At 39.9% G+C, this 12,021-nt stretch overlaps 1 protein-coding gene across 3 annotated transcripts in view; it reads right to left on the bottom strand.

The window, feature by feature from the left end:
- LOC120540827 (polycomb group RING finger protein 5-B) overlaps positions 1–12,021 on the bottom strand; it is a 107,826-nt gene that overhangs the window by 39,356 nt on the left and 56,449 nt on the right. For all 3 annotated transcript variants that reach the window (XM_039771927.1, XM_039771911.1, XM_039771918.1), the window contains exons 5-6: positions 10,630–10,686; positions 471–616 (exon numbers count right to left, since the gene is read on the bottom strand). In XM_039771927.1, coding sequence (XP_039627861.1) covers positions 471–616; positions 10,630–10,686 — 203 coding nt within the window. The remainder of the gene's footprint in view (positions 1–470; positions 617–10,629; positions 10,687–12,021) is intronic.

The following is a 12,021-nucleotide window of genomic DNA, read 5'->3' as shown; positions in this document are numbered from 1 at the left end:
TTACTAATCACACAATAAAAATTAGTTTTAAATTATTATCTTTTTTGAATGCTGTAACCATGCAAGCATTAAAAGTACCTTTTTAGTATGAACATGCAATTCTCATAGATTGACTAAGGACTGATAGCTATTACGTACTTAAAAGGCCTGATGACTATTTATGGTTTAAGAATATAAAGTATTTATGTAAAATATATTCATGCATATCAGAAGTATTTCTGTTCAATTTCACTGCAAGGTCTGAATTTGTCTTGTATATGAAATTATAATGTGTAAGACCCAGTTGTTTAATGGCTAAATGCTGCTGTAGTTTTAGCTGTGTGTAGACAATGAATGTATGTTCTTGATGTCAGAATAATTCCATGGCATGGATAAATACTACACTATTACATAATGTTTCAACCTAATAACTGGGTGAAGGAAACAAATTCCATGAACTTAAAAACTCATCATGATTTAACTTTTCTAACCTTCACAATGTTTTCTCCAGATTGACCATTGTTACGTAAGCAGTCAAGGCAGATAGCAATTTGAGGATCACTTCTGTGGTAATCTTGGTCTCCATCTTCATCATCGTCCTCCTCCATTCTGGGTCTTTTTGTCCTTGGACCATCATCTTTTAAAACAACACAAACTAATTTTCATTAAGGTATAGCTATGTTTACTTGCTCTTTTTGAGCTAATTTCATAGCAGCATGTAATAATATTTTGTATTAAAATTTAAAAAAACATGCTGGACTGTATTGTTATTACCATGTTGATTCACTTAATTAAATGTTTACTAACAAAATTAATGAAGAGCAATGTAAAAAGAGATACTTTACATGTTAACTCCATAAAGTACAAACAGACCTCTTGCAGTACAACTCCATAGTGAGGTTTTACTTCTGCTGAATCATGACTAGAAATATACTAATAGAAATAGAAATATACTAATACATGAGAACATCTTTAAGTGCCATAACCTTTAAGGTAAGTGACAATTCTGTGAAATTGACTAGCAAAAAGCAGACACGAAACTGAATGGCAATTTTTTTCTTCTTGATCAAACAATTCAGACACAGGATCAAGCACAACAGCACATTTTACAGCAGAAGTACAATAACGTCATAAACCCATATTTTTTTATTACCCATAAAAATAATGCCACCTCCTAACAAAATGGTGCTGTTATGTTGCCTCCTAACAAAATGGTGCTGTGATGACTTCACGAAAATATTTTTAAAAATTGATAACAAATATAACAGCATGAAAAATCCAAAATGGGACTATAATGAATTAGGATGTTCAAAACAAGTATCTGTCAAAAAAAAACAAACAAACCAACAACTGCAGTAAAAATACAAAAAATAAATAACATAAAATAGACTAGTGTTCTAACGGGATCCTGACATCTATTGCTTCAAACTGGGGAGATCCCCATATTCTGAAAAGTTTTTATGTTAACCAAAACAAAAAAATTATCAGGATCTTCAAGGTGAAGCTTTAGCATGGCAAGAAAAAGTAGACATAGATAAAGGATTCTTTCTCATGCCTTGTTAATTGACAGATTTATTTTCTGTCTTTTTTTTGGAATGTCGCCACATCTGTATCTTTATGGAAATTACCTTATACAGTACTGTATTTTGTGGGCTTCGATCAGACCCTGCTATCTGTCAGCATAACTTAAGAAATGCACAACAAGGTTGCAGGGTCTTGATGAGTCATATAGTGCTGAAAAGATTCTGTGAGATTCTAAGATGATGCTGAATTTCTCACCTGTAACATTTGGGGGATGGTCCAGGATTCACTCAAGTGGGAAAAGACAAATATAAAGAAATGGGTGAGCCTAATTAAATTACAATTATGTGTGCCCACCTAAAAAAAATAAGATACCTTTTAACATACCAGAAGCCAGATTAGTTACTAGAGGGAGGTGACTTCTCTCTTAGTTGGCTCTGGAATCTGGTAGTCTGCATTCTAAATCCAATTGTCAAAGTGTGCATCCAGCAGCTCCAAGTGAGGAAGCACAACTGAGAGTAATATTCGCTGAGAAAATTTCTCACTGACATTAATTTAAGTGTCTGAACTTCTCTTGCCCAGTGCTCTGTCTTGCAAGCACATTACCAGAAAGCCTGCTTCTCAGAATCTGTCATTTGGGACTAAATGCTCCTCTCCTGTCTGGTTTTTGACTACCAGCAATGCTAGACATCTCCTCAGCTGGGCAGACGTCGGGGCAGGAGTTCCCATCCTGCTTCCATTCTCACAGGAATCGAACTGGAGGGGTGCGGCGTTGTTACGAATGCGGCCAACTGTGGTCACAGATGTTGTCCATGGAGGACGTCTCGAGTGCGTGGACATCGGGGCAACACTCCCAGACCTGTTAATTGTGTTTTCACAGTACAGGGCCGTGGACAGGATGATGCCGACTCCCCCATCCCAGAGAGGACCAGCCCTCATGGGATGTGCCGCTGAGCCGATGCCTGGCCGGGACGTCTCTTTGGCACTGAATATGGGGAAGCTGCCATTGGAGGCTCATTGCATTCCCCGGAACACTTGGTGGCAGCCCCCCTGGGCCCCCCAGGGCCACAATCGTGGAACACCGGAGCTCATGCCTTTTGGGCTCCATGGCCACCGCCAGGGGGAGCTGAATGACTTAACAAGCCCGTCTGGGTTGTGATGCAGCCACACCTGGAAGTGCAGCCTAATTAGGCTAATTACCACCTGAAGCACTCCTGGTGGTCTATAAGAGAAGCCTGCACCCACTACTCAAGCAGCCAGAGTCAGGAGGAGGGAGACGAAGCTGCTGAAAGAAGTGGAGGGAAGGGAGAGTGTTTTTGTGGTGGTGTTTTGTTTAGTGTGTCTTTTGGGACTGTGCTGTGCCTGCGGGACATGGGGAAGACATGCCCCACAGGTGAAGAAAATAAAAAGTTTATTTATTTTAAGTGTGCCTCACGATGTCAGTCTGTGTCGGGTCAGCGCCCATATAGCGCCTTTTCACAACTGTTAACAATTAAAAATGTGGGGGCACGGTGGTGCAGCGGTAGCGATAAACTGGCGCTCCATTACTGCCTTGCACTGTATGCTTGCTGGGACTGATGCAACCCTGGATGGAATAATTAAACATGTATTACAAAGATTTTTCAATGTTCCTTAAAAGTCTTGAAGAATCAGCGTTCTAAGTTTACAGTTGGCTTTACATTTATTACAGAGCTTATATTGTGGCGATTGGCTACATGGAGAAAGAATTGGGGGGTGGTATGTTTGACAGAGACAGTACTGCTGCAATAAATTATTTCATTGAGGGTCAAGTGCATCCCATCAAGCATCTTAAGGCAGGCAGAAACAATCCCTGGATGGGGCACCAACCCATCGCTACTGCTGTGCCACCATGCCCCCATGTTTAATACATGCTTTAATGCATTTCATCATGAAAATGATATCAAGTATACATCTTAGTATTGTAAAATGTTCAGAGAGCTGTAATATCATGAATGTAAAGTATTCTGTGTCACAATCAGTGCCTGTGCACTCCTGTCTGTGAAAGAGAAAGCCCATTTAAGAAGCATGTAGTGATTTACACACATAGAACATATAGAATATGAAGCATTTAACATGCTACTTTGGCTACAATGGGATTTAAAAAACTAGTAAATTAAATGTCGATTTTAAGAAGTTTATGACGTTCTGCTTTAACCTCCTTTGCATTAAACCCAAGCATCACTCAGGCTGTTAAAACAGTGCTAAAAGTGCTAGTCCCGAGAAGCACTTGGGCAACTGTATAGACGCATCTCACGTCAGCATTAGACCCGAGTATTACTTATGCAGTAAAAGTGCCAACAGTGTTAGTGTTGTGCGTTTCTTAGAAAATTATGTACCTGTGTCTTGCACAAGCTACAGGCTCGAGTGTTACCCAGGCAATGGTGCAGACACGTCTTCTCCTACCTTCATAATAGCGTCTTGTAAGAAACATTTTTCAGCAGCCCAGATGTTGCACACTCTTGACAGTGATATGTGAAGTGATGACAAAGTGAATCTGTCTTCAGGCAGTGATGTTGAAATGAACAGTAAAACTGAAAGTGATTCTGATGAATCTGAAAGTGACACTCGCGTCAACTGCACATGTGCAGTGTGTTGTTAAAAAACAGATCAGTGTGGAAAGAAAATCTAAGAGGAATCTAACAAGTATTGTCCCAACTGTGACATTGGATTGTGCATTTCACAGTGCTTCATGATACCGTATACCACACCAATGACACATTGTGACAGCATATGTGGTATTAGCATTATTTTATTATTATTATTTGTATTATTATTGTATTTTCTACACTTCTAAATTTGTACTTTCAGTGTTTTGCACATTTTACAGTACAAAGATTAGATTTAATAAATATGTATTTTTTCAAGCCAAAAAATGATACTTTTTATGTTTTTTTGAAAAAAAATGTAACGCTAAGGAGGTTAATGACAAAATAAACTACAGTATAAGATTAAAGTGGATATTTTGAGATTTTTCAACATTTCAACCTTTTTATTCTTTGATGTGTCCCAATTTTATTTTATTTTCTCTGTGCTCTAATCACTTCCGTATGACACTCAGATGATGGGCTATGACTCGCATTTTCATGTCAACTTTGACATCTGACCACTTCTTTTTTATTTCAGGAACTGCGCGACTTTCAGAACTTGAACTATTTGAATCTCATACCACTGCTTAAGCCACGAAAAAGCATGTTTTTCCTTGCCTCCACTTCACTGAGTTAGACCTCCACTTCGCATTTGGTGAAATTCTTTTTTAATACATGCTTTTGCCACTGTTTTTTAACAGAACACTTAACTGAAAGGGCTATTTACATATTCAAATACAGGCAGTCCCCGGGTTAAGTATGAGATAGGAACTATAGGTTTGTACTTAAGTTGAATTTGTATGTAAGTCGGAACAGGTACATCATTTTAATGAATGCTATTGTTGACTGACTGTAACCAAGTGTTCTGCCAATGAATGATGGAATTTCACCTCTCTCTGACCTTTTTATTATTTCTACTTTATTTTCAATAGTGATGGTTTTTCTCTTCTTTACTGTATCACCAGCACTTGCATCAGATTTGTGTTTTAGAGACATTCTTGAAGGGTCAAGACAGAAGGTTAAGATGAGCTCTTCTGCGCAGCACTGTACACGCTATCACAGCTTGAAGGCACCTGTTGTCAACACGTCTGATGTACTGACAAGAGACAACTTCCTGCTATGTGCATAACATTACGAGCAGGCTTGCTGTTGAGAATGAATGGGGGAGGCAAGGGGTGGTTCACAACCCACCCACCCCACAGTCACCTCCACTAAAGTATGCTGCCTGCACCATCCGCCCACCGAGAACAAACACGGTGCGGCCAAAGGCGGGTAGTGAATTGCCCACCAACGCCCCCATTCAACAGGGAGCCACCTGAGGCACACTACAATGCTACCCCCCGCCTCGTTCACCCTCAATGGCCTTCGTTCAACCAGAACCTGGTCACCACTTGAAGCATCACGAGCCACCCACCAAGAACGAATGGGACAGCCATGTGTGGTGGGCAGGCAGTGAAACGCCCCCCTCTGCTCCATTCAGCCTGCATTCAGTCAGGAGCAGTAGCTGCAGTGGCGTGGTGGGCGGGCAGCGAACCACCCCATCAAGCCTCCGTCCTGCACATGACAGATAGCTGTGGCCCCGGTGACTATGGACCATGGGAGCCACCCGAGGGACACTACACTCCGCGAGCAGCGAAATCGCCCCCCTCCAGCCTCTGTCCAGCCACCGCTTGCAGCATCCCCAGGCCGAAGATGACAGAGCAGCAGTTACTGAGGCACATGCATCACAGCTGCGGCCCTGTTTGTAAGTCGTAACTTGGGGTCTACCTGTACACAAAATTCTTGGAGGAGTCGAGTTGGGGAGACAGGTGTGTACATGTGCGTTAAACTGGGATTTATGGAGCAAAAATTTGTGGAAGTTGGCTTATGTACGGTTTTGTGTATCTGACTTTCTTTTGTCCTTTGAATGATGGCCACGGCCATTACCTGGCTGAGATGCCAGCTGGGTGGGAGGACTGAAGGTGAGAGCACATTTGGGGCATTATCTTCCCCAGGATGCTAGAGGGGAGCCCCACAGAACCCCATGTGGGGAGTGGGAGTTTGGAGCAGCCCTGTTGGGCTCTGTGGGTCCCGCGAAGTGGTGCTGCAAGTACGGCTGAGCCCTTTGTGGCAGCGCTACCACCACACCTGGAAGTGATGCCTGAAGAAGGTCGTGGAGGCCCTGGGGCATTTCCGGGTGCACTATAATAGGAGCCACTGGACAAAGCTTGCTGGAGGAGGAGTGGAGGCAAAGAGAGAAAGAAGCAGAAAGGTAGGACTGTGTATTGTGTTTGGTGCATTGTACTGTACTGCTGTGGGGAGTGAGGGAAAAGCACTTCCCCAATATAATAAATGTGTACTGTTCTTGAACTTGTGTCCCTGCCTGTCTGTGTTGGGCTGGGGCGGCTGGAGCATCCCTGGCTTCTGGCAGAAGCCCCATTTTAAAAATAATTTCTTGTGGACAATCAGACACAGCAGCACTAACGCCTGCACATGAAAGCACATCAACACGTGTATAGCACCAAACTGAGAGGCTCACGGACAGACTGCTACAGCCTGATGAGAAAGATGATGGCCATGCATGATCCAAAGGCAGCAAGCAGCCAGGTGCACGCAGTCGCAGATACTGCCTGGAGCAGCATGCTAGAAAAGGAGGCGACCGAGAAGAAGCAGGTGCTGGTTGATGGGATACGAAAGGTAGGTGATGGGCCCAGGGACAGTTTTGTGTCTGTCCATTACACCTACTTTATAGATGGTGAATGCTCGGATCCATGTCTGTGACTGAAGCATGCTGATCCGGGGCAAGCGGCAAGGAGTCAGACAATGAAGACCGGTGCCCACTGTACTCTGAACCTAAGAGCAAGAGAAAGATCGCCTGGAGTCTTACATGCCCAATGGGGTGAAGTAGATGGGGAATGGAGCAGTGGAATGCCTCGCTGCACTCCCTGATGCAGATAAAAGAGTGGAGGGTGTTGGCCAGAATCCCACTGCAAAATGGGAGGAGGTGGGGTCAGTAAATCTCCACCCCAAATCCTTAACACTTTTGACTGAACCAGCACAAGAAACACGCAGGCATAGTAGATCTTGATGAACAAAATCCAAATGGGCCGGCAGTCAATAAAACTAACAATCTATGGATCATACGAGAGTTGGAGAGAGTGCTCCAGCCTGTATGTGATCTATTGCAGATTATCTGACCACTGAAGAAGGTGATCAACACGCTGGAGCTGATCGGCAATGTGCCTCCGAAAGCAGTGCATGAGTGGCTGATGTGACACGGTGCGGGACTCTCCAGCCAACTAGATGCGGCTGTACAGGTAGGTGACGCATGTACTGTACAGGGAAGAGGGGCGCAGAATGATGGGGCCCCCGTTAATAAATAATACCAGGTGCCAAGTAGCCACCACCCCTACAACAGTGGATATGGGGGTGATGACCGATGCATGGTAGAAGCGTAAATGGCTGAGGCGTATGAAAGAGGCTAGATTGTTGGTGCCGATGCCACTGAACTTCTCTTGTATGCCTTATGTCATCTATACCTTTCAATAATGTAATCATTAAAATAATGTGCTGGATCCTTTTGGACCATGATTACATCTGCATTATGCAACCTAGAAACCTTCAGTGAAATCCTACAGAAACAGAATATTTTAATTAGGCCTAATCAAAGTCATTTCAGTGATGACAGGTTTGTGATTGCATCTGAAGAAGTATAAATATGAACATGGTGTCACACACGTGCGATTAGGAGACAGCTAAAGGGCTTGAGTAAGTGTAATACTACATTAGACCAGGGGGTGGTGGAGTGTGCTGACTGTTTCTCTCAGTTCCATGTAGACCATTCCCGGGGAAATACCGCCGGGTCCTGGCACCTCTGATTACGTCACTTCCGGCACCTCTGACAATGTCACTTCCGGACTCAGTCTTGTAAACAACTCAATCAATTTTCAACCTTTTGCAGCCAGGATAATAATATACGGGTGGCTGCCCGTCTTTTTGTGACATTGGTTATAACCGCTTTTATATAGGCATTGAAGGTTTTTAGTTTTTCCCTAAAAATACTAAATTCTTTAACTTAAATGCTACTGGCAGTAAGATCTTAAAGGTGGTTAAAAAATAGTTTGACATGATTTGTCCTGAAGTTTTATTAAATGTGTGCTGAATTCTGTAGAGTATATTAAAATGTATAATTACATGTAGGATACTGGAGCGAGCGTGGCCAGGAGAACATCTTTATTAATCAACCCACCACAAATGATCTGAGTGCAGATGCCTATCCTAAACATTGCATTAGCTGTAACCTTGTCTGGACATCAAAGGACAGGAAAACTGGATTCATCTACTGAGAAAACAATTGTCACTGGCTTCAGATAAACCAGCATGGGGCTGGACAGTAAAACAGTTTATTAAATAATTAAGCTCTGAAAAGATTTTCAAGCAAGCTGACTCTTTCACAGAAGAAAAACCAAAGTTTAGTTTAGCCTTTGACCCTTTCATGGGGACGAGAACTATTTGATGCCAAAACACCTGAACCCCTTTTTGAACTTTTTTGACATCAAACTCAAGTTTACAAAGCCAGGTGCACATTCCGTGGAGTCACAGAATCATGTCTAATTCCATCTGATAACTATTGATCTGAATAGGTTTATGTAATTGTATCAACTGTAAACAGTGTTTGTTTTCAGTTGTTACTTCAGTTTGGTCAAATAACTTGCCTTGGGCTGTATAACAGAGTATAAAGAGACAGGATACAAAGAAATTTTTAAGATTCTATGGCAATCTCTCAGAACACACATCATTATTAAAAACTGTTATATACTATTTTTGCAATTACTCGGTCACTGTATGTAATTCTGCATTTGCTGTTTAATAAATTGCTAATTATTTGTAAACCATGATCTTTTAATCTCCCATCACGAGTAATAATACTGAAAAGGTATAACTCTTTTGCCTGTGGACAAACACTGGAAATTCAACCTCTGAGGTTCACAGATTGAATATTCACAATTGATGAGTATATTTTAATAGTTAGGCTGCTTAGCTTCCAAGATTTTATTTTGAAACACACGCTACGGAAAAGCACTTAGCTTCTGAGGTTGCATGTGAACTATTATTCATGTAATTCAAGGTTCATCCATTTTATGGTAGAAATCACTTAAGTTATCTTTGGCACTAGCAGAAGCCAGCACAGTGAGTAAAACTTCCTTGACATTTTCATCCTTAATGTGAAGGAACAATCCTCCACAGAGACGTATGAAATTTCTGCTCTACCTTTAAAGCCCCAACTATTTTGACCCCAAAATATTAAATAAACATAACTGGAGGATGCTGGTTGTTCAGAGTGAACCAGCTGCCAGGCAGTGGAGAATTTCATACCAGAAACTTACTACTGACCCTAAGCCATAGCATTTTCATTGTCTGCTGTTCATTATTTTACACTGCCAAGGTAATTAAACAATGTTTTCCCATCTGGGATTCCAAATCTCTTTACATCTCCATTGTGTTGTCATTAAAATAGTCTCTTTTAAATCACAAGTAAAAATTCACCTCTTCTTTCTTGATTTTAAATTAGCTAGTGTATATCTGTACCTGTATTCAACAACATAAATCTTTTGTAACAATTCTAAAATACTCCACTCTGCTTTAGCATGGGTGTCAAAACTCAAGGCCTGTAGGCTCTGGCCTTTGGATATTTTTTAAGCAGCCCATTTCATCAGTATTTAAAACATTTTACACATGGCCTACAATGACAGTTTGTTTTCTTAAAGACTTTCCTTAACCTGCTTTTAACATATGCATTGTAATCAAGTATATTTTAGATGTATTCCTGACATGGAAATGCATATCCAGTGTCTGTTTGAGTTTACCTGCACAGCAAAACACAACTTAGTTTTTAACCTGCAGGCAGAATGAAAATTGTCTGCTCATAATGACCCAACAAGAAAATGTGGAAAAAAGGTAACATGCCACATTGTCATAAAGACATTTAGTGTTTTTAATGTTGTGTACATTGCCCAAGATGTGATAATCTTATAATCTCATGGTTTAACTATAAATTGTTGCATATATCATTTGCTGATGTAATTTATTTTACTCAAAACTGATTTTGGTCTCATGTCTGCTGGTAGCTTTCTTAACCTGTTGCAGTTTCCAAAAAAAGTAAAGTGTTAAAGAGGGAAGGTTGTTTCAAAATAGACACAAAGTAGAATATACAATTGTGATGAGCAGAGTTGCTTTTATGCCTTACTTGTTAAGAAAATGTTGTTTGCTGTTGCATTTCAGCCCACGTTGGGTATATAATTAGTTATTTTTGGGTCTCAAAACAATTGAGTTTGACATTGACACCCTTGTTCTACAGCATATTGTCATCTCACATTGTTTAACTACCATAGTTCATAAATATCTTTTAACACACTTCTATAATGAGATTTATCCCAAAAACAGTTCTTTTGCACATTTACTGTCCTCTGCTTTGTAAAGCACCTTGTAATAGTGAGTTCTTTGAAACCTATAATTATAAAATAAAGACATGTTGATTCATTACCTTCATTTTCTTTTGATTTGTTCTTCCTCCAGAATTCTGTTTCTTGTTCTTGCTCCTCTACCCAGAAAAAGTCAAAACATCAGCATGTTAGAATTTTTAATGAAAACAGCATGGTTATTACATAATTACTGAATGCTTTGCTTAAGGCACTATTTAACAAAAACATTGTGATATATTATTCAAACAAAATGTTAACAATTCCTCTATTTGATTTACATGAAATACAGATATTTTCTGTAAAAAACAAAATCTGGCACTTGAGGCACCATCATTGAAACCGTTTACTTACGTTCTGTGAATATTTTCAGCTTCAGCAATCAGGTTGCAATTTCAATACATGCTTTTCACAAAACACAATTCTGTATCACCTTCTGTATTTTGGCCTCAAAGCATACAATACAGTATGTTCCTGTCCAAACACAGGGTTAAATGTACTTGTTTTTGGAAATATAAACTTGAATTTTCCTTATATGTTTTATTGACTACATACATATATTATGAAGAAATGCCTAAATACTTTTTGAACTATTTACAGAAGACTGCCGTGCACTGCAACATGGAGTGTTTTGGATTTAGTCCCATCAGTGTGTAGTTCATTATTAGGATGGTGTACTCATTTGATAGTTTGTATGTGGAGTGTTGATGCAGTAGTATACATTTTATAATGGTTTATATAGTTTTGACTTTCTTAAGAGTTTTATGGACTTTTCATTTTGTGCTAGAGTTTTCAGGATTTGTGTGTAGAGTTTTGCAAAAATGTGCTATCGTTTCAGAAACTGCGTGTAAGCAATCAGAAAAGATTCTGTTATCCTTCATTTTCTTTCTTTCCTTGTAAAAACTGTTTCCTGTATCTTCTTCTGTATTTGGTTTGCTTATAAGCCTAATGTTCATGTCCAAGTAAGGTTCAAAATGTACTGTTTTTAGAAAAAAAACAAGTTTGATGTTCTACTCATTTTTGTGTATTATGATGACTACATTCATGTACATTTGATTAAATATTTGAATTCGATTCTAACCATCTACAACAGAATACTACGCACTGCACACTGAAAATGCAAATGGGATTGCAACGTTTTACATTCATTCCATCAGGTTGTAGTTGCTGTGTAGGCTGAGCGATTCATTTGATGGTTTATGTTGAGTTTTGATGAAAAATATCATTTTTGAACAGTTCATATAGTTTTATATAAAGTGTGTCTTACATTTATTATGTTATGTGAATGTTTTTTGGGATTGTGTATAGAGTTTTAACATTGTGTAAACTATAAGCATAAACTGTAAAAGACTTTTCAAAATGTACGTCATCCAATATATATATAACACATATACAGTACTATGGCATTGTTGCTATAAAGGGTGTACAGCCATTTATAAAAGTATATCTTTTCACAT

The sequence above is a fragment of the Polypterus senegalus genome, chromosome 1 (genome assembly GCF_016835505.1).
Source record: "Polypterus senegalus isolate Bchr_013 chromosome 1, ASM1683550v1, whole genome shotgun sequence".
Taxonomy (NCBI): Eukaryota; Metazoa; Chordata; class Cladistia; order Polypteriformes; family Polypteridae; genus Polypterus; species Polypterus senegalus.
This window is presented reverse-complemented; position numbering and strand designations above follow the sequence as displayed.